Source organism: Sorex fumeus, unplaced genomic scaffold (assembly GCF_029834395.1).
Source record: "Sorex fumeus unplaced genomic scaffold, SorFum_2.1 ptg000073l, whole genome shotgun sequence".
NCBI classification, from domain to species: Eukaryota; Metazoa; Chordata; class Mammalia; order Eulipotyphla; family Soricidae; genus Sorex; species Sorex fumeus.
In genome coordinates, this window is record NW_026606130.1 from 5,256,955 (window position 1) to 5,284,792 (window position 27,838).

At 46.5% G+C, this 27,838-nt stretch overlaps 1 protein-coding gene across 1 annotated transcript; it reads left to right on the forward strand.

Moving 5' to 3' along the window:
- Positions 1-22,062: 22,062 nt before the first annotated feature.
- Positions 22,063-24,285, forward strand: LOC130038100 (uncharacterized protein CXorf49 homolog). The gene is made up of 2 exons (XM_056130034.1): positions 22,063-23,373; positions 23,878-24,285. The coding sequence occupies exons 1-2, from the start codon at positions 22,063-22,065 to the stop codon at positions 24,283-24,285; spliced, it is 1,719 nt and encodes a 572-aa protein (XP_055986009.1).
- The last annotated feature ends 3,553 nt before the right edge of the window (positions 24,286-27,838 follow it).

Below are 27,838 nucleotides of genomic sequence, written 5' to 3' on the forward strand. Positions count from 1 at the left end.
CGGGACAGGTGACCAGAGCAGCAAACCAGCCCGACCACCCTGTAGATTCCCTGCATTCACTGTCACACAAAGACCTGGTTTTCCTCTCAAAAGTCTCACAAAAGAGCCACAGTTAACTTCGTCCTATACTAAGTTCCTCCCCACTTGGGGCGCTCCTTTTCTTTTCTCTTCTTCCCAACAAACTTTTCTACTTTCCAACTCTGAGTCTGAGCATCTTTATTACTCAATATTATCATTCTTGAAAATACTGAAGAAACTGGGAATCGTGAGCGAACACAGAGACCGGCCGTCGCCGCTTCTGCCTTGCCTGCATCAATAACCCTACAGACAAAAAAAGCACTAGACCCAGAGATGCCTGGGCCCCACACTGAAAACTGCAGGTACACCTCGTGGGGTTTCCATCCCACCCCAATCCCTGGGAAGGAACCCAGCCTGACAACAGAGTCCAGTGCAGGAAAGTCGTGGATAGTGGCCGACAAGCGTGGAATTTGCTCCTTGACTCACCCAGAGCACCAGAAGCAATGAGTTAAAAAGAGAGAAGTTCAGGGACACCAAGGGACGGTGACAAAAGTGCATGAAGCTCATCCTGTAGAAGGCCGTGCAGATCTTTCTATACTACCCAAAGGAGCTTGAGAACAGCAGTCTTCTCAACATTTAACGGTAGGAGAGAAGCCTGAGAACAGCCGGTCAATGAGCTGGAAGAGAATCTGATGGGGAGAGGGAAAGCGATCTGTCAAGTAGTGTTGGATAACACTGCTTTGTCCTTGCTCCTCCCTCAGGGAGCTTAGTTGCTCCCAGCAATAGTGCTCCCGAGGCACACCCAATTCCATCAGGCACTAAGAATCCTATATTGCTTTTTCACTTTCCTCTATGCCCTTCGCATGGTTTAGCAATGTCCTTTTTGTATAGACACTGGAAGACACTGATGCTATGCTTTGGTAACGTGGGGGTTAATTGACTCCGAATAACACTTACTCGTGGGCATCCATGATACTTACTTTCTTATGTTGCCGTTCCTTCCTAACTATCCCCAAAAGGAGGGATTGGATGGACCCAGGCCAAGCTCCAAGCTACCCTGGCATCAAAAAGGGGCAAGCTAAGCGCCATAAAAATATAATGTGAAGAGCACGGTCGTGGAACAGACTCTGTCATGACCCAAAAATGAAGTAACTGATGGACCCTGCTGTGGTTAGGAAAAACTAGCCTGGCCTGAGGACTGTGGCCTGGGATCTATAGTGAGATGTCCGAGGAAGAGTTAAGCTTTAAGTTTAGTTTATCTCTTACTTTGTTCATACAAAATGACTAGAAATATGAGTAAGAAGTAAACTTACTATGAATGCTTAAATGGATTACTAGCAAAGGAAAGGAGAAAGCAATGTGCCCTAGATGGGATCCCACCCCAGAGCAGATCTCCATAGCAATCTAGAGTGCTGAACCCCCAGAAGAGATTTTGCCTTTGAGTTAATCTCCCAGTAGAACTTCCCCTGAAGGGAGGGCTTTACATCTGTTTACTGTTATTATAACGTTCAAGCCCACCTATGCGTACTCCCACCCTTCACGATTTCTATGTAACTCCTCTGTAAGAGAAGAAAGGAGAAAGAAATGGTCCCTGACTACCAACCAGCCTGTGGACCTGTTCCTCCATTCCCCCACTCCTCCATCTTCCCTTCGTCCTTCTTCCGTTCGTCGGTCACCATAGGTCGGCCTGGGAGGCGGTTCTCGGCACCGACCTCCAGCATCACGTGCCCACACTTTTTTGAACTGACAGCTGGTGTCCCTGGGTGGGCTGAAGTAGAAATGAAGGACCAAAAGCATACAGCAGTAAGTCTCAGCAACAGAGTGGAGGAAACTCAAAATCAAATCCGTCACCTTGGAGATACGGTACACAACCCAGTCACTTAAGAAGAGATAACTGGGGCCCCAGCAAACCCAATGGGCTTTCCGTCGTGACTAGATTGGGTCAGTTGCTAAGAATGAGGCAGACAGTGACAGTCCAGGCAGCAAGGTAGCCTCCACAGCCCTGAACAAAGGGATAGGATACTCCTTTATTGGATACGATTTCTGCACCCCGTACCCTGGTTCCCTGGCTCCAGACATGTGAGCCGTATTTTACCTAACAGGTACATGAAGAACAACTAGCAGATGCATTGGGATCTACATAGCTCTGGCCATAGGGTGACATCAGCAAGCACCCTTAAGGTACAGCATTATCATTAAAATCGTGATAATCTCCTATTCTACAGCACAGCAGTAGGGCGTTCGCCTTACAAGCGGCCAACATGGCCGACCCTAGTTCGATTCCTCCGCCCCTCTCGGAGATCCCGGCAAGCTACCGAGAGTATTCGATATGCCAAACACAGTAACAACAAAGTCTCCAATGGAGACGTTACTGGGCCCGCTCGAGCAAATCGACGATCAACCGGAGGGCCTTTACCTTTACCTTTTACCTTTACTCTAGTAGGATATTTCCTGCCTGGGAGCACATTTGCAGTGCCTATTGTCTAAACTAAGCTAAACTTGTTTTACCCACAGGACTATCTCGATTGCAATTTTGTTTTTGTTTTGATTTTCTTTTCTTTTCTTTTTTATTAAGGGTATGGCTTCTCTCGGGACTGGTGTGCTGCTCCAGAAGGCCCAAAGAGTGCCAATCAAAACAAACCCCAACACGACAACCCCAAGACACACTGTAATCAAAATGGCAAAAGCCAAAGACAGAGACAGTCTCCTTAAAGTGATGAGAGAGAAGCCAGAGCTCACGTACAAGAGGCAAAAAAACACGAGAATCACATCAGATTTCTTATACAAAACTTTGCAAGCAGGAAGAGAATGGAATGATATGCTCAAAGTACCCAATAAAAGGCATCTCCAACAGCTGAGAGCGCTTCTCGCATACATATTGTCCCTGCTAGGGACAACCAAGTGGCCTTCTAGAAAAGCAAAGGTCAAGTGGCAAACACAAGTGTTGCAGATAATGTATGTGATGTGGTGAGAAGAGGGAGATGGCCATGCTCGATAAGGGAGTCTGCCACTTCATTCTGCACCCACCACCTGGGAAGTGGCTGGGGAAATCTAGGACTCATGAGAGTCTGCGATGAGACCCTGCATGATAGAGACCTCAACAGCCCCACGGGGGCAGCTGTCAAGCTGCAAGTCCACTTGTTCTGCGCAGCATGTACAGTGATTCCTGCCATATGATTTCCCAGGGAGCCCTGCACTCAGGCCGGAGTGGGGAATTGCTCTTGGTGGGAAAGGAAAGTCAGTGCTAAATATTACCCAGGCTTTTCGGGTCCATCAGTGTTCTCTCACAGAAAATAACATTTCAGGAGGAGAGGAATAGTGAAGTTATCAGCTTTATTTAGAGATTATGAAGAAGAGAGGGAGGGAGAGCGAAAGAAAGAGAGGAGAGAGGGGAGAGAGAGAGAGCGAAAGAGAGAGAGGGGGGAAAGAGAGAGAGTGAGCAAGAGAGCTGGGAGTGGAGATGCAGGCCATCTCAGGTGGAGGTGCAGGCCAACCCTCAGAATTGAGGGGGACACTCTGTTTACTGTTGACAACTTGGTTTTGTAAGTTTTGTTCCAAGCTTCCCCCACGTGGGGCTTTCTACTAGAGAAGAGTTCATTGCTACGGTGCTGTCAAGAAGAAGAGCTTCGACCTTTTGGTAGTCCTTATCGCATGTCCTTATCAAAACAGTTCGCTCCTGCTGAAGCTGCTCTCCGGAGCAGGAGTCCAGTCTTCTCTAGACCGTGTGCCGGCACCAGCCTAGAATCTTTCCAGACCTCAATTACTGTGTCTACAAAATGGGCCCTGCAATAATGTGTTTAGTTGCTTGAGGGTGAGTGGCATTATGTTCTTCAGATCCCATCTTGGTTTTATCACATTGCAAGAACTCATTGCCAGGGATCTCTAGACAAACACTCACAGCCCCCTATCCACCCCCACAAACACGTCTACCTGCCTGCTTCATAATCAAAATTTTCATAGGCCCATGACAACAACTTCCTTCATATCAGTAATTTCCGTAAATGTCTTTGGACTTAACTCACCCATCAAAAGGCACAGATTGACTGATGAATCAAGAGACACTGTTCAACTTTCTGCCTTCACAAGAGACAGACTTGAACTCTCTTGATAGAAACGGGCTCAGGTTCATGGGCTGGAAGATAGTTATACAGGCTATTGGTAGACAAAGAGAAAGAAGAGGGGGGGAAGGCAGTATTGTCATTCCCATAGCATTCCGAATAGTGTTCAAGCTTAAGAAAACAATTGGTGCAAATATATTCCCTCTAATGCAGGTTTTTGTGTTTTAGAAATAGACGCCAAGAAGTGGTATTTATTGCTGGGTGATATGAATGTTCTATTCCTTGTTTTGTTTTGTTTTGTTTTTGGAGAGAGCTTGTATTGCCTCCCACTGAGGCTGAACCTGAAGACATTCGCACGATCAGTGTTTGAGGGATCCTTTCTCACCACAACTGCACCAAGACTGGCTGTTTCCAAGCTTTCTGATATGTGTTAGTCTCACTGGTATGAGATGATATCTCAGTGTTTTTGCTCTTCGGTTTGGGGGCCACATATGATGATGCTCAGGGGGTACGCTTAGCTCTGTATTCAGGGATCACTCCTAGCAGTGCTCAGGAGACCACCTGAGATGTGGTCAGGGGGTTGGACACAGGGTGGCCTCATGCAAGGCAGGTGCCCTCCCCACTGTACTATCTCTGCAGCCCCCTCTCCGTGTTGTTTGTATTTGCATTTCCATAATCATGCGTGATGGAGAACACACTTTAACAAGTCTATTGGTCCTCCAAATGTCTGTCTTCTTTGGGCACGTGTTTGTTCATCTCCTTGCCCCATATTTGGATGGGGCCTTTGGACTTTTCCGTGTTGAGTTGTGAGAGTGCCTTATAGACCTGGGATATCGGCCCTTTGTCAGATGTATCGCGTGCAGAAACAGTCCCATTCAGTAGTGTGTCTTCCTATTATAGCTTGAGTTTACACTTGCCTGTGAAGCAGCCTTTGAACAAGACCCATTTGTTTGCTCTTGTTTTGTTGTCTTTGCCCCCATGGTCACCTCTGCGGTCTTGTTCCTTTTCCTGCCCATGTTTTCTTCAGTGTGTTAAAACACGCTGGTTCCTGGTTTGATCTCAAGGTCGTTAAACCACTTCGATTTCACTTCTGTGAATGGTGTGTGGTAAGATTCAAATCTCATTTGCCTGCAGACATTTTAGCTGGAATCTGATTCCATCTCATAATTCCAACCCCACCCGCAGCTTTTGGTCACCCAACCGTTAAAAAGTTAAAAAATGCAAGTGCTTGCATAGATCAGCTGTCCTCTGCTGATAAGCCATAGCAAGTTGCATAACCCATAGAGTTGGATTCTAGTTGTGTTGCAAGGGATCTTGGCCGAATGAGTTCTGGTCTGCCATCATTTATGGGTATGTAAAAATATATACTTCAATTCAGGTAAAGTTCTCGATGGGTGTGGAATACTTGCTCATGTTGGCTATTCCTTCTTGAGTCTTTTGTGCCCAGTTATTATTTTCTTCACCCGTCTTCTAAATTTTCAGTGATTAGAAAAAAATCATCCGTAACACCCCTTTTTTTTGCAAGATGTTGGTTCTGAAGATTTCCGTCCTACTTAGAGTTGAAAGCAAAGTTTGAGGAACACCCAGATATGGGTCTCCAGGATTCACCCGTTGTTTACATTTGGTCACATTTACCGTACTCCCAGTTTCTGTCTGTGCCCCTCTCTCCCTCCCCCATTCTCTCATTCCCTCGGTTGATCTTGTTACTGTCTCTCTGTGATTTTAAGTTTTGGTTTTGCTACTTGAAATCATCACTGTACTTAGCCCTTCAGTGCATCATGCCTCTCTTAGGAGAAGGAATGCTTGCTTACAGAGCCAAGGCAATCACAGTACTTGGAAGAGGTAAAATATACATATATTTTATTTTTGTTTTAAAATACACATTTTCAAAAATAAAAATTGTTCTTTTTATTTATTGGAGCGATAGCACAGCGGGTAAGGGATTGTCCTTGCACGCCGCCGACCTGGTCGACCTGAGTTCGATTCCTCTGCCCCTCTCGGAGAGCCTGGCAAGTTACTGAGGGTATCTTGCCCGCAAGGCAAAGCCGGGCAAGCTACCCGTGACCTATTTGATATGCCAAACACAGTAACAACAAGTCTCACAATGTAATTGGGCCCGCTCGAGCAAATCGATGAACAACGGGAGGGCAGTGACAGCGACACATTTCTCAAATTTGTTTTTTGTTGAACCACTGTGAGATACAAAGCTTTCATGTTTGAGCTTCCGTCATACGATGATCGAACACCCATCCCTCCACCAGTGCTCTTCCGAGTACAGTGATATATATATATATAGTATTTAGTAAAATATATTCTATATATTATATAGAATAAAATAGATAATAAATATTAATATATTAAATGTTATCAAATGTACACAGATACCATACTTCTCCCACTAAAGTATATGATTGCTTCAATGCATTTGCTTACGTGCATTTTCTGAAATATCAACAAATACCAAAAAAAAACCAACCAAAGCATAGGTTGAGAGGGAGGAAATCTAGGGTCATTAGTGGAGGAACCCTGACACCTGTGGTGGGTTTGGAGTTGGAGTACTGAAAAACTCCACCTCTGCAATTAACAACTTTGTAGATTATGGTGCCTAAAAGCAAAAACAAATATGACTCCCCAAACCTGTTTGCAGTCAGAGTATGGATTTTGTTCTTCTGGCAAGTCTTTAGATAGAGACGTTTGTTTCTTTGGGTTTTGTGGTGGTGTTGGTTTGGGGGCCACACCGGTGTTGCTCATGATGTATTCTTGGCTCTGCGCCAGGGCTCGCTCCTGGCAAACTCGGGGGGATTGGTTGGGGTGCCATGGATCGAACCCAAGTGGATCACGTGTAAGACAAGCACCTTCCACATCGTACTACACTCTGGTACTAGACAAGAGATCTTTATTATTAGTTTTTAAATGTCACCGTGAGATACAGTTACAAGCTTTCGTGTTTGAGCTTCAGTCATACAATGATCAAACACCCATCCCTCCACCAGTGCACATTCTCCACCACCAATGTCCCCAGTATACACCTCGCCTTCCAGTCCTCCCTCTGCCTACATGGCGGACAATTTTCCCCATCCTCCCTCTCTCTCTCTCTCCTTTTGGGCATCATGGTTTGCAATACAGATACTGAGAGGTTATCACGTTTGGTACTCTGGAGCAATATTACTGGCCTTTGTGTCTACTGTCCTTGGGTGTCAGTCTCCTATTATGTTATTTTATATTCCACAAATGAGTGCGGTCATTCTGTGTCTGTCCCTCTCTTTCTGACTCATTTCACTTAGCATGTTACTCGCCATGGCCATCCACTTATAAGCAAATTTCATGATTTCATCTCTCCTAACCGCTGCTTGATATTGTATTGTGTAGATGTACCAAAGTTTCTTTAAGCAGCCGTCTGTTCTTGGGCACTCGGGTTGTTTCCAGATTCTTGCTATTGTGAATAGTGCTGCAAGAACATCCAGGTGCAGATGTCATTTCTACTGTGCTCTTTTGCACCCCAGAAGTAGTATTGCGGGGTCATAGAGAAGCTCAATTTCTAGTTTTTGAAGGAATGACCATATTGTTTTCCAAAAATGCTGGACCAGTCGGCGTTCCCACAAACAGTGAAGGAGAGTCCCTTTTTCCCCACATCCACACCAACACTAGTTGCTTCTGTTCTTTGAATGTGTGCCAGCCTCTGTGGTGTGAGAGGATATCTCATTGTTGTTTTCATTTGCACCTCCCTGATGATTAGCTATGTTGTTAATTTTTTTTAAATTGAATCACCATGAGACATACTTAGAAAGTTGTCCATGATGACATTCAGACACACAATGTATGTTTTATTTTTCTTTTTTGGGTCACACCCAGCAATGCTCAGGGGTTACTCCTAGCTCTGCACTGAGGAATTATTCATGGTGGTGCCAATGGAACCATATGGGATGCTGGGAATCGAACCCGGGTTGGCCACGTGGAAGGCAAAGGCACTACCCGCTGTACTATCGCAGCAGCCCCCATACAGTGTATGTTGATTGTGCAACTTGCTACTTTGTTTATTTTATCGTTTGTGTGCGTGTGTGTGTGTGTATTGAGTTCTTGAGTGTTTCCTTCATATAAGATTGTGGCATCTGCAAACAAATATATTTTCTTATTAAGCTACTTGTGACATATTCGATATGCCAAAAACAGTAACAAGTCTCACAATGGAGACGTTACTGGTGCCCGTTCAAGCAAATCGACGAACAACAGGGAGGACAGTGCTACAGTGCTACTTTTGTTTTTAAGTTGAAATACGTATGACTCTAATGCTGTGCAAATGGTTTTCTTTGGGGGCCACACCAGGTGGTACTAGAAGCTACTCCTGGTTTGGTCCTTGGAGGTTGCTCCTGAGGTGCTCAGAAACCATACAGTGCTGGAATGAGTTCCTCAAGCCCACTGAGTTATCTTCCAGGCCCCACTGTGCTATATATATATATACACATATACATACACACACACACACACACACACACACACACACATATATGGCTACAGCATCATGTTGCTTTGATACGTTTCTATGTACAGCACGATCTCCATGATGGTGTTACTTAGCTAACACTTCTCTCTGATGCCATAGTTATCACTTATTCCTTGTGGACGAAATAATTAAAGCCTAGTGTCTTAGCAAGTTTGATGTTTATAGTGCACTATTTTTGTCACACTACTGTCACTCCAATAATCTTTTACTAGCTACAATTTTTGTTTGCTTATTTTTGGGCCACACCTGGCAACGCTCAGGGCTCACTCCTGGCTCTGTGCTCAGGGATCAACCTGGCAGGCTCGGGGGGGCATAAGCAGTGCCAGGTATGCAACCCCGGTTGGCTGTGCACAAGGCGAATGCCCTACCCGCTGTCCTATCACACTGGCTCTGACTAGCTGCAATTTTGTGTCCTTAAACATCATTTTGCCTGTTCTCTCATCTCCTTGCCTGTGGTGGTCATCACATTTATACTTTCTATTCTGCGAGTTCAGATTTTTAATTTCCACATATAAGTATTATCGTGCATTTGTTCTTTCTCTGACATACCTCACTTAGCATAATGTCTTCAAGATCTGTCCATGTTTTCAGAATATTTGAGTATATGTATATATGTACATATACACGTATATATACACACAAACACACATATATATACATACATACACACAAATATATATGTATATATATATACTTATATGGATCTACAAACACAGATCACAGTTTTGGCTACTAATCTTGGCTTGTTTCTGTGTCCTGGCCATTAGAACAGAGCTGCTTAATTTTTATCGTGGTGGTGGAATCAACTTGCACCCAATCTTTCCTGTACAAGGGCGATATTGCTTTTCTGTGTTGAGATTTTCTCCTTCCTTTCATACTCAGTGCTTTGGGGCTTTGGGGGCAAGGGTGACCATGGAAGGATGCATATTCAGTCAGATATTCTTTTTTCTGCATCTACTGATATGACCTGCAATCTCAGTCACCACCTCTTTCTCCCTCTCTCCGTCTCTTTTTCTCTGTCTCCCTGATACCCCACCCCCACTCCATCTTCTCTATCATTCTGCTTGCCTCACACGTGCAAGACAAGTATTCTACCACAAAATTAAATCTATAACTGACCTGCAATTTTTGTCTTTCATCCTCTTTACTGTGGTGTATCACATTTACTGATCTGCCTATCTTGAAGCTTCCTTGCCTTCCAAGGGGAAAAGCCCACTTCAAATTATAGTATGCTGTTAAATTCAGTCTGCTAACGTTTTAAATAGAAAATTTTCAACATTATTGATTGGGGGCATAACATTTTTTGTGGTCTCTTCATCTGCCAACGGTGTCACTGTAAAACTTTCTTATAGAAAGTGTCTTTCTTATAAAACAAGCTTTTTTCCTGTGTTTTGCTTTGGGGTTGCACTGGTGAAACTCAGCTGTGACTCCTGGATGTGACCTCCAGAATTAGTCCGGGAGGGTCTCAGAGAAGCATACTGGAGAAGCATACGGGATGCCAAAGATAGAATCCTGGCAGGCCTCCTGCAAGGCAAGCACCCTACCTGCTGTACTCTCTCTCTTTCTCTCTCTCTCTCTCTCTCTCTGACTCCTCTTGTAGGAAAAGTTTGTAAGTGCTACCTCCTCTTCAACATTGAGTCACATTTAATGAGGATTGACATTAATTCTTCTTGAGCTTTTGGCAGAAGTTTCCAATGAAGCTGCTTGCCCATGGGGTGACCTGTGCTGGGGGGTGTTGGGTTAGTGATTCAAGCTCTTTACTCTTTATTGGTCTGCTCAGACTTCGTATTTCTTCCTGATTCAGTCCCAGTATGTATAAATTTCTGAGAACTTATCTGTTTCTGCTAACTGATTCCGTTGGGGGCTTGTGAGCATTCATATTAGTCTCTTGTGATGCTCTGGGGTATCAGTTGTAATCTGTCCCATTTATTCGTGAGTTAATACAGGTGACTAGAGTCTTTGTTTTTGCTTAGTCAAGTCAAAGGTGCTTAATATTATTTATCTCTTTGAATAGACCAGCTTTTAATTTCATGGTTTTTTTTTCATTTTCTTTCCGCATATTTATTTTTTCTCTCTCACATCACATCTGCTCTCATTTTTATTACGTGTTCCAATCTGCTTCCCATGGTCTTAGCCTATTCTTTTTTCTAGTTCATTAGGATGCAAAGTTAGGCAGGCGTTGTTATTTCTGAACAGGGGTCTGCCATATGCAAGGCAAGTACTTAGACCTGTGCTCTCACACATGTCTCCTAAGCTCCATTTGAGATATGTCTGACATTTGCCTTGCATGCAGCCGACCCACGTTCTATGGCCAACACTGCATGTGAGGTCCCCAATGCCTTGGCAGGGGTGATCTCTGAATCAGAGCCGGGAGTAAGCCCTGAGTACCTCGGGTGTGGCCCAAAACAACAACAGCAGCAACAACAACAACAACAGCAGGCCCAAAAGAAATACACTGTCAAAGGATAATATGAACTCCCCTTGAAAAGCTCCAGCACAGGAGATTGAATAAGGTCTTATGTGATCCATCACTCATATTGCTGCACTTTCAGAAATGATCAGAGCAAGTTCAATGACACTAAACTTATTCCCAATCCTGTCTGCTAGAAATGAGAGTGGGGGCGTAAATGTTTAGGGAACGTTTAAAACGCGATGGAGCACTAGGACATACTTTTGTGATCTCATTGCAAACTTGTCTGATGCCTGCATTCTAGTTTCATCAACTCTTGGGCTACGGCTGTTGAAACTAATGTTTCCACTTTGTGCTCTCACACTTCTGCCTGGGAATCATCAGATCAAAGGCTGCCTTCTCCCTTGAAAGTCAAAGCTACGCAACATGATATATGCTTTGGAGAAGTTGCTCTTTGGGACACTCAGAAAGCTTACGTGAATAGCTAGTGACAACGGCAGAGGCGGTGATGCTGTGAAGAATGCTTCAAGCCTAACATTGAGGAATCTGCACTGGCTGCCGTGGAAATGCCCCTTATCCAATAGTTCACTGTGGTACCTTACAGATCTGCTTTTGGGGGCCCACCTGCAATACTGCACAAACCAACCCTCTGGAAAGGGACTGATTCAATAAAATCATGGAGCAATCTGCAAACCGGGATCTGCACTGTGAATGAAAGTTACCACGCAGAGGATTATTTAGACTGCTGACAATGAGAATCTCAGGCAACAGAGAAGTTACCTGTTTGTGGAGAGCCACCCAGTTTGTGATGAAGTCTACATGTTCAAAACATGCTGCTTTGGTTTGGACGCCTGCCAATCTGCCGATTATTATGTGCCAATCTGCCTATTACTATGTCTGTCAAGAGCTCAGGAGGGCAGAAGGAAAAAGTGGTTTCTCCCCTTCACTTTCCTATTCTATTCTGTTGATCTATTTGCATCTTTGAGAAACTACCATATTGTTCTGATTACTATAATTGCATATTATGCCTTTCCATTTTTTCTGCCTTTCGGGTCACACCCGGTGTTGCACAGGGGTTACTCCTGGCTCATGCAGTCAGGAATTACTCCTGGCAGTGCTCGGGGGACCAAATGGGATGCTGGGAATCAAACCCGGGTCGGCCGCGTGCAAGGCAAATGCCCTACCTGCTGTGCTATCGCTCCAGCCCCATGTGTATTATGTCTTGAGATGGAGGTGTGAGTCCTCCAACTTTGTTCCGTTGTTGACGGTTTGGGGAGCATTGTGGCTTCATAAAACTTTGGGTATCGCTCACAAACTTCCTTTGAACACAAGTTTGGGGGACTGGAGAAATAGCTCAAGAGGCAGTTCGATCACAAGTTGCCTGAGTTCAAACGCTAACACCAACAGCATTGCATTGCCCAGGACTGAGCACCCAACCACCAAATCCACGTTGCCTAGCCAGTTCATAAGCATCTATGGCAGTGGCCCCGAGTCCTTGAGCTAGCTGGGGATTGCCCCTACGGAATAACCCACTGGTTATTTTTTTCTGAAGAGACCATTATCTCTGTACACCGCATTGAGTGTATACCTTCTTAACAACACTGCGTACCAAATCAGGAACAACGGATATTTTTTTTCATTCATTTGTGCTTTCCCCTAATTCCTTTTGACACCGTTGTATACTTTTCAGTGTATGTGCTTCTCATCTCCTGTTTCTATGTATTCATTGGCTGATTTTTCTAAGGATGAAGGGTTGTTGTCACGGATTGAAAAAAATTTAACCTCTAATTTGTTCATCTTTGCTCCAATCTTTGTCACTTTCTTTTTCTGGTATCTTTAGGTTTACTTTGTTTTTTTTTCTTTGTTGTATTATTTCCTAAGGTGTAAGTCTAAGATCCTGATTTGATCATTTTCTTGCTTTCTTACGTAGGTGTTCACAGCTGTACGTTCTCTTCCAAACCTACTTTCACTATATGTTTTGAGATTGGGCTCTTCTTGTGTTTTCCATTTTGCTCCTATGTCATCTAATATCAATGTTTAATTGATTTAATTTTGAACCTTTGATACCAGGTTGTGTATCGTGAGTTGTCCATATTTCCTTCTGCTATTGACGTTTCTCTCAATTACACTAGTATTACTGGAGAGCACACATGGTTTGGTTTAGATCTTTTAAAAACTTTATATTTTAGGGAGTGACAGTACAGAGTGACAGTACAGTGGGTAGGGCTCTTCCTTTGCACGTGGCTGACCCGGATTCGACCCCCAGCACCGCATATGGTCCCTCGAGTAAGTCCGGAGTGATCCCTGAGCGCAGAGTCAACAGTAAGCCCTGAGCACCTCTGGCTATTTCCCCACGACAAACCACCACCACCACCACCACCACCAATAACAACAGCAAAAAGAATTTGCTGTCGAGAAGCACAGAGGTGTCCCTGTGGACGTGGGCACCAGTAGGCCTGAGTAACACCACATCCCGGGACGCTAATATTGAAACGCTGGAGCGATAGCACAGCGGGTAGGGCGTTCGCCTTACAAGCGGCCAACATGGCCGACCCGAGTTCGATTCCTCCGCCCCTCTCGGAGAGCCCGGCAAGCTACCGAGAGTATTCGATATGCCAGACACAGTAACAACAAAGTCTCCAATGGAGACGTTACTGGGCCCGCTTGAGCAAATCGACGATCAACTGGAGGGCCTTTACCTTTACCTTTACCAGTAAGGTTCAAAGGGTACCATTGGCAGAGGCTCCCTGGCACTCTGAGCACTACTTGGAGGCCCTATCAGAGTTTTCACTCCAACTCGTTTTGTCAGTTGATCTGTGGATGTGTCCTGGTCAACATTTGTCTACCTGAGACATTTATGTTGTGCATTGTTGTTGGGTGGCTGTTAGACCTTGGAGTCTGAATATACATATTATGTACAGTGTAATTTTAGATTCTAAAAATATGTAGGTAGAGACAGATAGTGTATGTGTGTACATATATACCTAAATGTTACTCATCGAGGCTCTGTTTCCTTGCTGAGATCCTTTCTATCATTTCTAAAATGAGGTTGCAGGAGTCTCAAGCTAATGTTGTGCAAGAATCTATTTCTCCCTTAAATTTTGCCAGCAGCTGAATCATATATTTCTGGTGGTATGTGGCTGAGTGCAGGGAAGTTTATACTTGGTATATCTTCTCAAAATCAAGCCTTTTCATAGCTTTATGACATCCTAGTTCATCCCGTTACCTCTTTTGAACTTAATGTTTACATTATCTATTGTCAGAATGGTGACAATAGATCTCTTGCTTGCTGCATGCAGGGACTCTCTTCTCCTGTCCTCTTGGGGCTTTAGATACTGAGGAAATATAGATGGATCAAACTTTGAAATCATTCATCCTTTCGATGGGATATTTACATGGGCAATTCCTACCATTTACATTTAAATTTGTTGCTGATATGGAGGGACTTGCTCCCACCATTGAGCTCTTTGATTCTTGTATGACTTTTACTCCTCACTTTTCCCACTGCTGCTTTCGTTTGTGTTCATTTGATTCTTTCCTAGTGTGCTAAATTGTCTTGTTGCTTTCTTGAGGGCGTTGGGGGGGGGGAGGCTCCCAGCTGTGCTCATGGCTTACTCCTTGCTTTGTGCTCAGGTACTACTCCTGGTGAGGCTTAGGGGACCATGTGCGGTACCTGCGCCAAAGCCAGGTCGGCTGGGGTATGAGACAAGCACCTTACACTCTGTGCTCTTGTTCTGACCGCCCGTGTGCCACGCTTTTAATTTCAAAGACACACACAGAAACTGTAACGATTTGTAAGAGCTTAGTGGTTACACGGAGCTCACAGCTATCATCGTAACTTTTAACTGTCCTGTTCAACTTTATGACGAGTTACCTTCAATGTCGTTCAGAATTTCATTCTTATATAGCTCCACTGCACCATCAAAGGTATTATTATAGCAAATTAGTTACAGCAAATAGTTTTGTCGCTATTATAGCCCGCACCCATCATTGGAGCTGTGCATTTTATATACCTATCAATTAAGTTATGCAGGATATTAAAATAGGAGATAGAAATCAAAAAACATCGTGGTGACTTTAATATTTACCCCTGTAGCTACCTCTTCCCGATTTTTGACTCCTTCGGGCACTTTTGAGTATCTGCCTAGTATCATAATCTCCTTCAGAATTTCCTTGGGACAGGCCTACTCTCTGTAAACCCCCTCATCTCTCTTTTGTTTATTTAGGAATATCTCAGCCACTCCTTACCTTTTCGGTATGCCAGTCCTGCTGGACAAAACTTTTTGTCCAGCACTTTAAAAATGTCACCCCATGCCCTCAATATTGCCTCCACTTCTGATGAGATTTCCGTTGCTAATCTTGATGAAGTTACCGAGTACTTGACAAGCTACTTAACTCGAATCTCAAGAGCATCCTTCGGTAGGGGCCAGAGAGATAGTGCAGACAGCAGAGATACTATTATCCGGACAGATACTAGATACAGATACATCTAGTACAGAGATCCTACCACTAGTACACATAAGGCACTTGCCTAAAATGCCAAAGACTGCCATTCCCAAGCTCCCTGATGGATCATTCTTGGACATAGAGCCTGGCATAGCCCTGAGAAACACTGGCTGTGGCCCCAAAGCAACAAATAAAGGAGTCCCCCCCTTTCTCTCTGGCTTTTAGCCATTTGATTATAATCTGTTCTGCTGTGGTCACGATCTCATCGTTCCTTTTTGAGGCTCTTAAAATTCTTCAGACTGCAGACCAAACCTGATTGCCACTCAATGCCTCTTTTGCAAACCACAACACCCAAAAGGAGAGAGAGAACAGAGGGGAATGCCCTGCCACAGAGGCAGGGTGGGATGGGGGGGGGGGGGGATGGGGGGAGAGGGATACTGGGATCCGTGGTGGTGGGGAATGGGCACTGGTGGAGGGACGGGTATTTGATCATTGTATAATTGAAACCCAAGCACAAAATTTGTATGTCTACAACTGCACCTCATGGTGTCTCACTAATAAAAATTTTTAAAAAAATTCTTCAGACTGGAGATGTGTGTCTTTTTTTGCAGATAGGACAATGTGAACTACTCTGTCTTTAAATATTCGTTCTGCCACCTTTCTTTATCCTCTGTTTCTGGCACTCCCTTTTGGTGTATGTTGGTGTGTTTTATGGAGTTCCACAAGTCTCCTGGGCCTTGTTTTTCTCTCTTCCTTCCTGTTCCTTTCTGCTCCTTACACCTGATAATGGCATTAATCCTATTGTTAGGTTTCACGTGTCTTTTTTCTGTTTGCTGTCAACTGCTACCAAAGCCCTACAGTGAACTTGTCACATACATTGTTGCCTTTTTTGGCTGCTGAACAGTCCTTTGGTCCTTTTGGTAGTTTCTAATTCTTTATTCTTTATTTCGAATTGCTGATTTCTAAACAGCTTTGATAAATTCTAATTCTATTAAGAACTAGAACTTCTATCAGAATTTCTAATTCAGCTTATCCTTATCCTTATCTCAGTTTTCTCGTGCTCTGTTGCGCATGCTCAGTGAGCATGCGTTAACATACTAGAATTAACATCTGTGTGCAGTTTCCCCAATGCCTCAGCTTCTACAAAGACAATTGCTGTTCTTTTCAAAAGTGGACATGGTTGCGTTCTTGTTTCTTTGCATGCCCAATCACTTTCTTTAAGAAAAAGAATCTTGTTATGGCGCTAGAATGAGAGTACAGTTTGGGGGCACTTGCCTGGCACGTGGCTGATTCGAGTTCCATCTCCAGCACCCCATATGGGCCCTGAGACCCGTGAGGAGTGGTCCCTGAGGCCAGAGCCAGGAGTAGGCCCTGGGCACTTGCTCGGTGTGGCCCTAACCCTCCCTTTCCAAATTTATTGCGATTCTATGATTTATGATACTGCTAATGATGCTTTCTCATGCACATAATTCCAGCACCACAGTTATCAATACGGAGCTGAGAAGTGCAAATTTTATATAAATTGCTAACTCTATAAATCATATTCGTACTCTCGGGGCCCTTTTGCTTACTGTGAGAAGTTCCATATTCCATATTTATTTGGTGGCATCCAAAATCAACTTTAAAATCGGTATCCTTTGTCATGGTTGATGGCTGTTCATTTTGCTTGTGTTAAACATGTGTTTTGTCAAAACACTTTTGAAATACATGAGGAGGAAGAAAAAAGAGAGTGAAGACAAAAATCACAATAGGAATTCAAGAAAAGCACGAGTTAAGTGGAAGAGGAGGAGGATAAGAAGGAAGACGACCAGGAGGAGGAGATGGAGAAGAAAACGGCAAAAAATATCGAGGAAGAGGAGTGAGTAGAAAGATGCCAAGAAGTAGCAGCAGATAGAGGAAGAGGATGAGGAGACACAGGGAGAAGAGGAAGAGAAAGGCAGTAAAAGGAAAACGTCTTTGTCTTTGCATATGAACTCTGAGATGACACACCTTCAATGTTCATCCAGGCCAGTTAAAGAAAACCACGAAACCCACATGTTAACCTTCACTTGCTGCTTGGCGTGAATCTATAGATGAGCCAGGAGTTGAAAACACTGGATTTCTCAGGACTTTTCTGAGGATTTGATCTGTTCAAGCATGCATTCAGCTTTCTAAATTCCCCAGCAAGAAAGTGCTCTTTTGAATGCCCTTATTCCCTCACCCCCTGTCTCCATCTTTTCCTCAGGAAGACTGTGGACTGAGCACCATAAAAAGTTCTCTAAAAGTGGGTAACTGCATTTCTGACCTGAGTTACATCTTGGTAAGGTGCATGGAGTCCTTCAAGTTGGCCCAAGACAGGCGAGAATGAACACAGTTCTTTGAAAATAGTTCATTCTGTCCTGGCCGATGACCGATGGGCACACAAAAAAAGTGCTCGACATCACTTATCATCAGGGAAATACAAATCAAGACGACAACAGAATTTCACCTTGCCCCAGTCAGTACGCACATATATTTGAGGGTGTGTGTAAGGATATTCAACCCTATTCCATTGGTCTGCAGATCTGTCTTTGTTCCAATACCATGCTGCTTTAATTTTTACCATTTTTTAGTAGAGTTTGAGGTTGGGAAAGTTGATGCCTCCCATTTTCGCCACCCCCCCCCCCCCGCCAAGAATTGCTTCAGCTATTCGTGGGGGCTTTCTGCTCCATATGAAATTCCGGAGTGTTTGATCAATTTCTCTGAAGAATATCATGGGTGTCCTTATAGGGATTGTGTTGAATCTGTATAATGCTTTGGAGTGTATTGTCATTTTGAAAATGTTAATTCTTCCAATCCACGAGGAGGGGATGTGTTTCCATTTCCTCGTGTCCTCTTTTATTCCTTGAAGTAGCAATTTTTTTTATGTTTTGTTTTATTTTATTTAATATTTTAAAATTTTTTATTAGCGAAACACCATGAGGTACAGTTGTGGACTTACAAGGTTTTGTGCTTGGGTTTCAGTTATACAATGACTGAGTACTCATCCCTCCACCAGTGCGCATTCAACACCTCCAATGATCCCAGTATCCCTCCCACCCCCTATTCCCCCATCCCATCCCGCCTCTGTGGCAGGGCACTCCCTTTTGTCCTCTCTCTCCTTTTGGGTGCTGAGGTTTGCAAAAGAGGCATTGAGTGGCAATCATGTTCGGTCTATAGTCTACTTCCAGCATGCATCTGCCATCCTGGGAGGATCCTCCCAACACCTTTCCTTGGTGTTCCCTTCTCTATCTGAGCTGCCTTTTCCCCTAGCACGCGTGGCTGGCCTTCAAGCCATGGAGTGAACCTCCTGGTACTTATCTCGACTGAAGGAGCATTTTGTGGTATTCTTCGTACGGGTCCTTTACCTCCGTAGTTAAGCTGATTCCGAGGCACTTGATTTTCTGGGGCATGTTCGTAAATGGGGCTGTTTTTTTCATATCACTTTATTCTCTCTCATTATTTGCTTATAGGAAATCCATGGACTTTGGGGCATTATTTTATAACCTGTGACCTTACTATACAAGTCTATTGTTTCTAGTAGCTTCTTGGTAGAGTCTTTAGGGGTCTCTAAGTATAGTATCATCTAATCTTTGAGAAGCGAGCAAAACTATGAAGTGGAGCAACGAAAACCTCTTTAACAAATGGTGCTGGCCAAACTGTACAGCTACACGCAACAAAAGTAGGCTCAGACCTCTACCTAACACCACGCACAAAAGTCAGATCAAAATGGATTAAAGACCTCAACATCAGACCAGAATCCATCAGGTACACTGAAGAAAAGGTCGGAAAACCTTCCATGACCCATGAAACCCAAGGTATCTTCAAAAATGAAATGCCACTGACCAAACAAGTGGAAGCAGAGATAAACCAATGGGCCTATCTTAAACCAAGAAGCTTCTGCACCTCAAAAGAAACAGCAACCAGGATACAAAGACAGTCTACAGAATGGGAAAGGGCATTCACCCAATACCTTTCTGATAAGGGGCTAATATGAAGGAAATACAAGACACTAGTAGAATTGTACAAGAAAAAAATCCTCCAAGCCCATCAAAAATGGGGAGAAGAAATGAACGGAAGCTTCCTCACAAAAGAAATACAAATGGCCAAAAGGCACATGAAAAAATGCTCTTCATCACTAATTATCAGGGAGATGCAGATCAAAACAACAATGGGATATCATCTCACACCACAGAGGCTGGCACATATCCAAAAGAACAAAAGCAACTGGTGTTCGCATGGATGTGGGGAGAAAGGGACTCTCCTTCACTGTTGGTGGGAATGCTGACTGGTCCAGCCCTTTGGGAAAACAATATGGGCATTCCTTCACCAACTAGAAATTGAGCTTCCATATGACGCCGCAATACCACTTCTGGGAACATACTGCAAAAAAAGCACAGCAGAAATGACATCTGCACCTGGATGTTCATTGCAGCACTGTTCACAATAGCCTGAATCTGGAAACAACCTGAGTGCCTGGGAACAGGCGGCTGGTTAAAGAAACTTTGGTACATCTACACAATGGGATACTATGTAGCTATTAGGAAAGATGAAGTCATGAAATTTGCTTTTAAGTGGATGGCCGTGGTGAGTACCATGCTAAGTGATATGTATCAGAAAGAGAGGGACCGACATAGAATGACTGTACTCATTTGTGGAATATAAAATATCATAATATGAAGCTAACAGCCAAGGACAGTAGGGACAAGGGCCAGGAAAAGTAGCCCACCGTTGGAAACCTGCCTTATGAGCTGGGGAGAAGGCAGCTGAGATAGAGAAGGGAACACTAAGTCAATAACAGTTGGAGGGATCGCTCGGCATGGGAGATAAGTGCTCAAAGTAGATAATAGACCAAACACGATGGCCTCTCATTACCTGTAATCTGTGCTGCAAACTATAATCGCCATGAGTAGTGAGAGAAAGAAGGCAATTGTCTGCCATAAAGGCAGGGGGAGCGTGGCACAGGGTGGGGATACTTGGGGACATTGGTGGTGGAAAATGTACACTTGTGGAAAGATGGCTGTTGATCATTATATGACTGAAACTCAAACATGAATGTTTTGTAACTGTAGCTCGTGGTGATTTAATAAAATAAAAATAGTAAATAGAACCTTGCTGGTGGGGGATGTGGTAAAAAAGGGACTCAGATCCACTGCTTGTGGAAATGTTGTTGGGTGGTTCAAGCCCCGTGAAAACAGTATGGAGAATCCTCAGTAAACTTAGAAGTGTGCTTCACTAGGTCCCAGCAATTCCACTTTTGTGCATCTACCCTCCCCCAGGACTTAAAACTATTCATTTAAAAGGCCATATGTACACCATTATTCGTCGTTGCAGTCAGTACAATAACCAAGGTGTGGAATCAACCCAGGTGTCCAATGACAGATGAACGGATTTTGATGATGTGGTATACGTAATTAATGGAGTACTATGTAGCGGCAGGGAACGATGAAACCAAGCAGTTGGCTGCCACCTGGTTGGAACTTTGAGCTACCAAGTTGATTGAAGTAGGCCAGAAAAAGAAAGACAAACACAGGATGATTTCTCTCATCTGTGGTATATAGAATAAGTGGATGAGGAAATGTAATGCAGTAAAGGGAGGATGCCCAAATCACCTTGACCCCAGAGCTTAGGAGGAGAGGACATAAGAGCAAAGAATGCAAGAGGAAAGAAAGAAGGTGAGAAAGGGAAGTAATGAGGAACAGGGATCAGCACTTCAGTCATACTGATGATGCGAGATAGTGGTAGAGTTATACATTCAGAGCACAGACTTAAGACGGAAACCATGAGATCTAACTGCAACCACCGAGTTTTTAATGCACCCGTCAAAGTGGCAAGTGGGGGTGAGCGGGGTGGTTGAAGAGATGCAGTATGGAAACACTGGTGGAGGGAAGTTGACACTGGTGTTGGGATTGATGTTGGGATATTATATGCTTAAAATGCAACTCTCAATTACTTTATAAATCTCAGTTCTTTGAATCGCAAATAAATAAAATGATACGACATGCAAATAAAAGAAGAAGGAAGAAAAGAATAAAATACTGGCAATTTGGCAATTAATTGCACATGTTGATTTTGCAGAAACTGGACATACACGTTGTATGGAGGGAACGCAGGTGTTACATTCACTCCACAAAAGAGCTGGCCAGTTCCTTGGGGCTCACTTTCAGGAAAGACAAGTGCCTTATCCTCGTCCTACCAGGACCCTCTGAGCAGTGAGCCTGAAACGCTGACAAGGAGGCAAGTCAGTAGTGCGTGGACGAGGAAGAGGTGGGACTAGAGCTCAGCGAGCGCCATCTTGTCACGTGACAGACTTCCGTTCGCCAGGTTCCCGCAGTGTGTGCTGGGCCTTTAAGCGAAGGCCCTCCCTCTTATTGGTCAGGGCGCAGAGCACAGAGGGCCGGCGGGAGAGGTTACTGGCCAATGAGAAGGAGGCAGCAGCGGTGGCTAATGACATCACAATCATGCGCAGAGGGACCCCCCCCCCCCGCCCCCTCCATAGCCTGCGGTGGCCGGTTGGTCGCCATAGGCAGCGGGTCGCCTGTGGCCCGGGGCCAGTTCGCTGAAGGCTCACCTCTGCCTCCAGGAAGGAGTAGGCCCGTCCCCTCCCCAGTCAGGGCTACCTAGACTGGAGCATGAGTTCCCCGGAAGATGAGGACAAAGCTGAGGTGACATTGTGTGGAGTGAATGTGGGCCCCAGGAGTGAGGAGCCGGTCAGGTTTTTGAGAACAGGCCCCAGAGTCCCACCCACACCCGGCCTAGGCGTAGGCCAGACGGTGCCCCCAAGGGGCAGCACGGAGGGAGGGTTCCAGGGCCCCCGGGCTTCCGACTATGGGTCCCAACTGATGGCAGTGGGAGAAGCAGTGCTTTGTGACCCAGAAGGCCTTCTTGGCATCACTGCGCTCCGTGGTGATGACATCAGGGATGAGGAGCGTCCTGACCTGATGGCCCTAATGCCCACGTTTACCGAGGAGTCCGAGGCAGCCAGGGAGCCGCCGCCGGTGCTCCACCAAGAGCCACGGGATGTCCGCAGAAACCCATCCCCAGTGAGCTGCTGGGATGAGAACTCCGCCCGTTGGCAGGGGCTCAATTCAGTGGTCTGTGCTAGGCCCCCATTCCCTCCTGACCTAGTAGAAGTGCATCCGGCCGCTGCCAGCTCTCGCAGCCTCAGTGGGCCCAAGGGAGGCCAAGATGGGAGGCTGACTAGGAGAGGCTCTAGGGGCCGGTTGAATGTGCCGAAGGCCCTTCTGCAGAGGGCCCCTTCTGCAGAAGGCCTGACCAAGCTGGCTTCTGAACTTGACTCGCCAGATGACTTCAATGAGGCCCAGAGGGCGAGAGAAGGGAGAGGGGCCACCAAGGGCGGGGCCTCCAGGGAAAGGGGCCCAACTAGCACCCGGAGCCCTGACAATTCTAGAGATGCGCACAGGCGCGCCAAGTTCCCTGGTCGGGAGAACTTGTTTTACATGCAAGGGTCCATGCCTCCCTCCCCTCCGCGAAGAGTGCCCGTACCTCTGGAGAGGCAGGCTGCAGGAGGTCGGGAAACCTCTCCTGGCAAGAACTGGCTGAATGTGGTTGTGGGGAAGGGACGGGGCAGGCCCAGCTACTCTGGAGTGTCCCTAGAAACCAGCCTGCCGCTAGGCACTTCTAGGAGTGCGATCCAAGAGAAGAAATCCCTCGGGGCTCCCTCCAAATTGGCCCTGGGGAGGTCCGGTCCTTCCTGGGCACAGAGAGCGTCAGCAGCTGCTCCAGAGTCTTCCACATTCCCACCAATTCCTGGTGCCAAAACGCTTGGGAGGTCTGAGCGGCATTCCTTGCTGCCTCTGCCAAGCAAGCAGCCTAAGCACACTTGTACCAGTGGCAAGAAATCTGTGGCCAGGAAGCCAAGAGAGTGTGAGCAGTTGGCCAGAGATGATGACTCGAAGAGAGAGACATCTCCCAAGGGCCAGGTGGGTCGAGATCCTCCTCCTGCCTCCACACCCTTTCCTTTCCTCACCCCTTCTCTCTACCTTGCTCCCTCTGTCTTACCCTCAGGGCAGGGGGTGCCGGGATCATTAGGATGCCAGATGTGGCACGTTTGGATAGGGAGAAAATGACAATCGCATCCTGTAGGCCAGAAGACGTTCTCCAACCTGGCAGGTTTCCTGCCTCCCCTCACCCCCTGGGAGGGAGGGGTGGAAGATGGTTTGCTTTAGGGCAATTCTGCAAAAACTAGGCCCCTGACATTCCTACTTCCTGTTACCTCCCACAGCCTACCCTGGACTGGGCCTGGCTGCTTTCAATATCCTTCTGTTCTTCCTGAGTCTGCCTCCTGGACTGCCTGAGGGCCTGACTAAGCAAGACAGTGCTCTCAGGATTATCCTCTGAATTCCCTCTCTCCTTCCCTGCCTCAGCCTCGCCCCTACAAATACACCTCTAGTTGTATTAATTCCATGGAGAATATCCTGTTGTAGATCCAGACAAGCAAGCCAAAGCAATCTGGCCAGAGCATGCGTTTTGCAGAAGGCAGCAGCGGCAGCCTCAGCGCTAGAGCTCAGCGAGCTCCAGGGAACCCTCAGGCCTTGGTTCTGAGCCAAGGAGACATCAGCATCAGACGACCTGCTCGCTCAGGTGAGTTTGTGGGTTTGCTAGCAGTGGAAGAAGGCGCGGGGGAGAGGGAAAATGCTGCCTCTGTGCTTGTGGGGGATCTCAGCCTTGCCTACCTTGGAAGTGTGCTGACGGGAACCGAGATTCGCAGAGGACAGCGTGCAGCCCCGTCATCCTTCCCCTGGGCTGAGTGGCCAGGGTGTTCTGTAGCAGTGTCGCTCACTGCAGCTGGCATGTGGACTTTCAGGGGGAACCGAGCCTTTCCTGTGAAGTAAAAGGAAGGCAATAGGCAATAGGCCCTCCCGTTGATCGTCGATTTTGCTCGAGCGGGCCCAGTAACGTCTCCATTGGAGACTTTGTTGTTACTGTGTCTGGCATATCGAATACTCTCGGTAGCTTGCCGGGCTCTCCGAGAGGGGCGGAGGAATCGAAAAAGGAAATAGCCGACAATAAATATATTTGCTATAAAGAAATAAATATATGCTCAGCCACCCTGCTTACCTCAGTGGCGGACTGTGGCTGCAGCTGTGTGAGTGTCTAAGCCAAGGCAAGCTCGCTGGGGAACACAGTGGCAGAGGGGTCTCTGCATGTCTCCATGGGACATTCTGGAGCTGCTGTGCAGGGCAGAGGCCCCTCATTGCCGGCAGAGGGAGATGCTGTCTCATGTTACAGCCCTGTAGACACTTCCCACCCTAATCTGAGCCTTGGATGCTGGAGTGTGTGTTTCTCTTTCAGGGCACCAGGAACAACCCGAATATTCCCCAGGACCAGAACCTCTGCCCCAGTCCCCTGGAGGAACGGACTGCCCTCGGGTAATGCTTCCTCTGGCTCCTAGAAACACAGACCGAGAGCAGATAATGCGCTCTGAGTCAGGGTTAATCTGTGTCCCCCATGCCATGCCCCACAATACAGGGTACTATATTGTGCAATATAGGGTTCCAGGAGGACCCCGTGTCACTAAGACACTGGCTTTGTGGTGCAAGGACAGGGATGGGTGGTGGGCGGAGGGGGAGAGAGGAGGCCAGAGTGTGCTAATCTTTTCTCTTTCCCCCCTCTCTGCTGGACTAGTGTGCTGTGCTGCAGACTGAAGTAGCAAAGCTCAAGAAGAGAATCGGTATGAGGACCTGCTGGCTGGGTCAGGGACATGGAAGGGTGCTGGGTCTTAGTGCCCTGTATCGGGAGGGGGTGGGGCTTCCAAGGACTGGGAAGGCACCAGATGCACACGCCCTCAAGGAAACAAGGTTCCTTGGAGAGGAGAACCCAGCAGGCCGAGTCCGGGGCCCTTCCCTGCATTGACGGCTAAGTGTGTGTTTGTGAGGGGAGGCCAAGTCTTGCCTAGCCTCTCTGTTTGCTTTGCCAATGAAAATGAGCCCTGGGGATCTTGACCTGTCTCAAGAGACCCAGCAGGTCTGGAGCTCTGGCACCTATCTTGCCTTTAACAGCCCAGGTATGGCTTTCACAGTGTTTCCTAATGGAGGAATTTGTTTGACAAGTTTCAAATGGTTCTCGTGTACCCAGTACATTTTGTTGCCATTTAGAAAACTTTTGCGCATTGAATGGATGTGATGGTTGAGTGTGTCAATCCCAGATGGAGGTGGAGCTGGTTTCAGGTTGCAGGGGTAGGCATCTCCTCTGGGGTGCCAGGGGCCCGGGGGATCTCAGATCCCTCCCTCTGTCTGGAGTCTGGAGTGGCTGTTCATGCATCTTTCTTTTTCAGCTGACTTGGAGACCCTCGCTGACAGATTACAGGACCTCTTGAGTGAGTGTTACATAAACCGTGCACCTTCCCTTAGTATGTACCGGGCTGCTAGCAAGGCTGCGGGCTGGCCGTAGTGGAGGCCCTTCTCTGACCGTGCTCTCTTTCTCAGGCTGAAGGACCGCTTTCGTGTGGAAGAAGCCGCGTTCGGAGCGTTCAGAGCCCTGGAGCTACAGACAAGCTGATCGCTTTCAATTCTGCCTGAACCTGCTCCTTGTTCATTAGACCCTTTGACGTCCTGGTATAAAGACAGTTCATAATTAAAGTGCTTCTCATGTTCTGTGGTCTGCCCTCTCTCTGGGTCAGGATGGGGATATGCTCCATTTCAGAAGGTCTTCCAGGTCAGCACCTCCCACATTCTGCACTTGCCCTTTTCCCCGTGAGCACTCCGGGCCTGCCCCCCGAGCAAGAGCCCTACCATCAGGCCCCTGCCATGCCTGGGTCTGGCTTCTGCATCATCTATGCCTACCCTCTGGAGGGTCTCCTCTCTCCTCCCTGCAGGTTCACTGCATGCTCTCACCTAACTTCCTCCTCCTCTTTGGGGGTGTCACGTTTCCCATTTTTCACCACTCTGCCCTTCCATATTCAACCAGAACTCAGGATCCCCTTCCAAACTCCAGTCCCTCTTCTCAGCCCTCAAAGGAACCACTGGTCTGCTTCTCTCGCCTCACCCTGCTTTTGGTGTCATGACCACTCTTGACCTCTCTGTGGCTGGCAAACATCCTGCACCTGTGCTTCAGCGGATAGTAAAAGAGCACATTTAAGCTTGCATCAACCACCCCCCACCCCTGGCCCCCACCACCAACCACCACCTTCTTCAATCCTATTGCCCGTCCTGTCTGTCTGTGGAGACCTTTTTCTCCTGGCACTGTGCTCAGGAGCACCTGACCCAGGTTCTGGCACGTCGCCCTCTCTCCTTAAGTTCCTACATTTGACACTGGTGGACAGATCCTGTGGGTGGTCCCTCCCTGGTTCCAATACAGGGATGGAAGTAGAAGTCAGGGCCCAGTGACCAGGTGCATGGAAGAGGAAAAGGGGATGTGCAGGGAACCAGGAAGGGAAAAACTGGCTACACTGGGTGGGTGGATGGTCAGGAAATAAGTAGTTTTGGTATATCAGCACCAGTGTGCGGGAAACAGCACAGTGCGCACTGCGCACGGCACACTGCACATGCCAACTATTGGTCTAAAAATTGATTGGTGTTTTTATCTTCCATGTCTTTCCCAGTTAAACGATTCCCTCTCTTCCTGGACATCCTCATATCCTTGATTGTAAGTTGGTTGAAACCAGTTGGTTTCCATGACCAGTGAGAGTGATATGACTCAGGGCTCTTGCCTGGTACCTGTACTCATGGAAGACTGACCGCTGCTCCCCATCACACACGTTCTCTTGGACATGATTTTTCTGTGTCCTAGTTCTTACCTCCTAGACTGCCCCCTTAGGCCATCATTGTGAACTCTGCTTGAATTTTACCTCACTGTCAGAAAGGGTTACCTTCCTTCTGCCAAGAACCCCTGAGGCCCACCAGAAGCGATCCCTGGGAGCAGAGCCAGGAGTTAAGCCCTGAGCGCCTCCTGGATGGACTTGGAGGTTTTCCGGAGAGTATAATTTGAATGAAAACAGAAAGAGTGGAACAGACTCAGAATGATCTCTCTCATACGTGGGACATAAAGAAACTTTCTAGGGGAACATCAAACGCCCAAAGGCAAGAGAAACAAAGAGCAGGAGAAATAGTCTTCAGTAGGGAGCTTGCCTCTTGGGCGTCAGCTGGGAGCATAAGTTAGGGAAGGGAACACTAGGGCAGTATGGGAGGGGAAATGTGAGGGTGCCTGAGAGAAATTGGGGACAACGGTGGAGGAATTGGTATCAGAATATTGTATGCTTTAACCTCAGGCACAGATATCTTTATAACTTCATGATTCATGAGGGTTGGATTTAAAAATAAAAACTAAGGAAAAAAACAAAAGAGAACCAACAGGTGGACCAGGGAGATATCGCACAGGACTAGAGCTCATATGCTTTGCTTGCCAGAGCCCCATGTTTGAGAGCAGGCACTGCTTGTCCCTAGAAAT

Bases quoted from the DNA above. Each gene is read 5' to 3' on its own strand.
- LOC130038100 (XM_056130034.1), top strand. From the start codon at position 22,063: ATGAGTTCCCCGGAAGATGAGGACAAAGCTGAGGTGACATTGTGTGGA. The intron at 23,374-23,877 runs GTGGGTCGAGAT...ATCCTGTTGTAG, and splicing joins AGACATCTCCCAAGGGCCAG to ATCCAGACAAGCAAGCCAAA.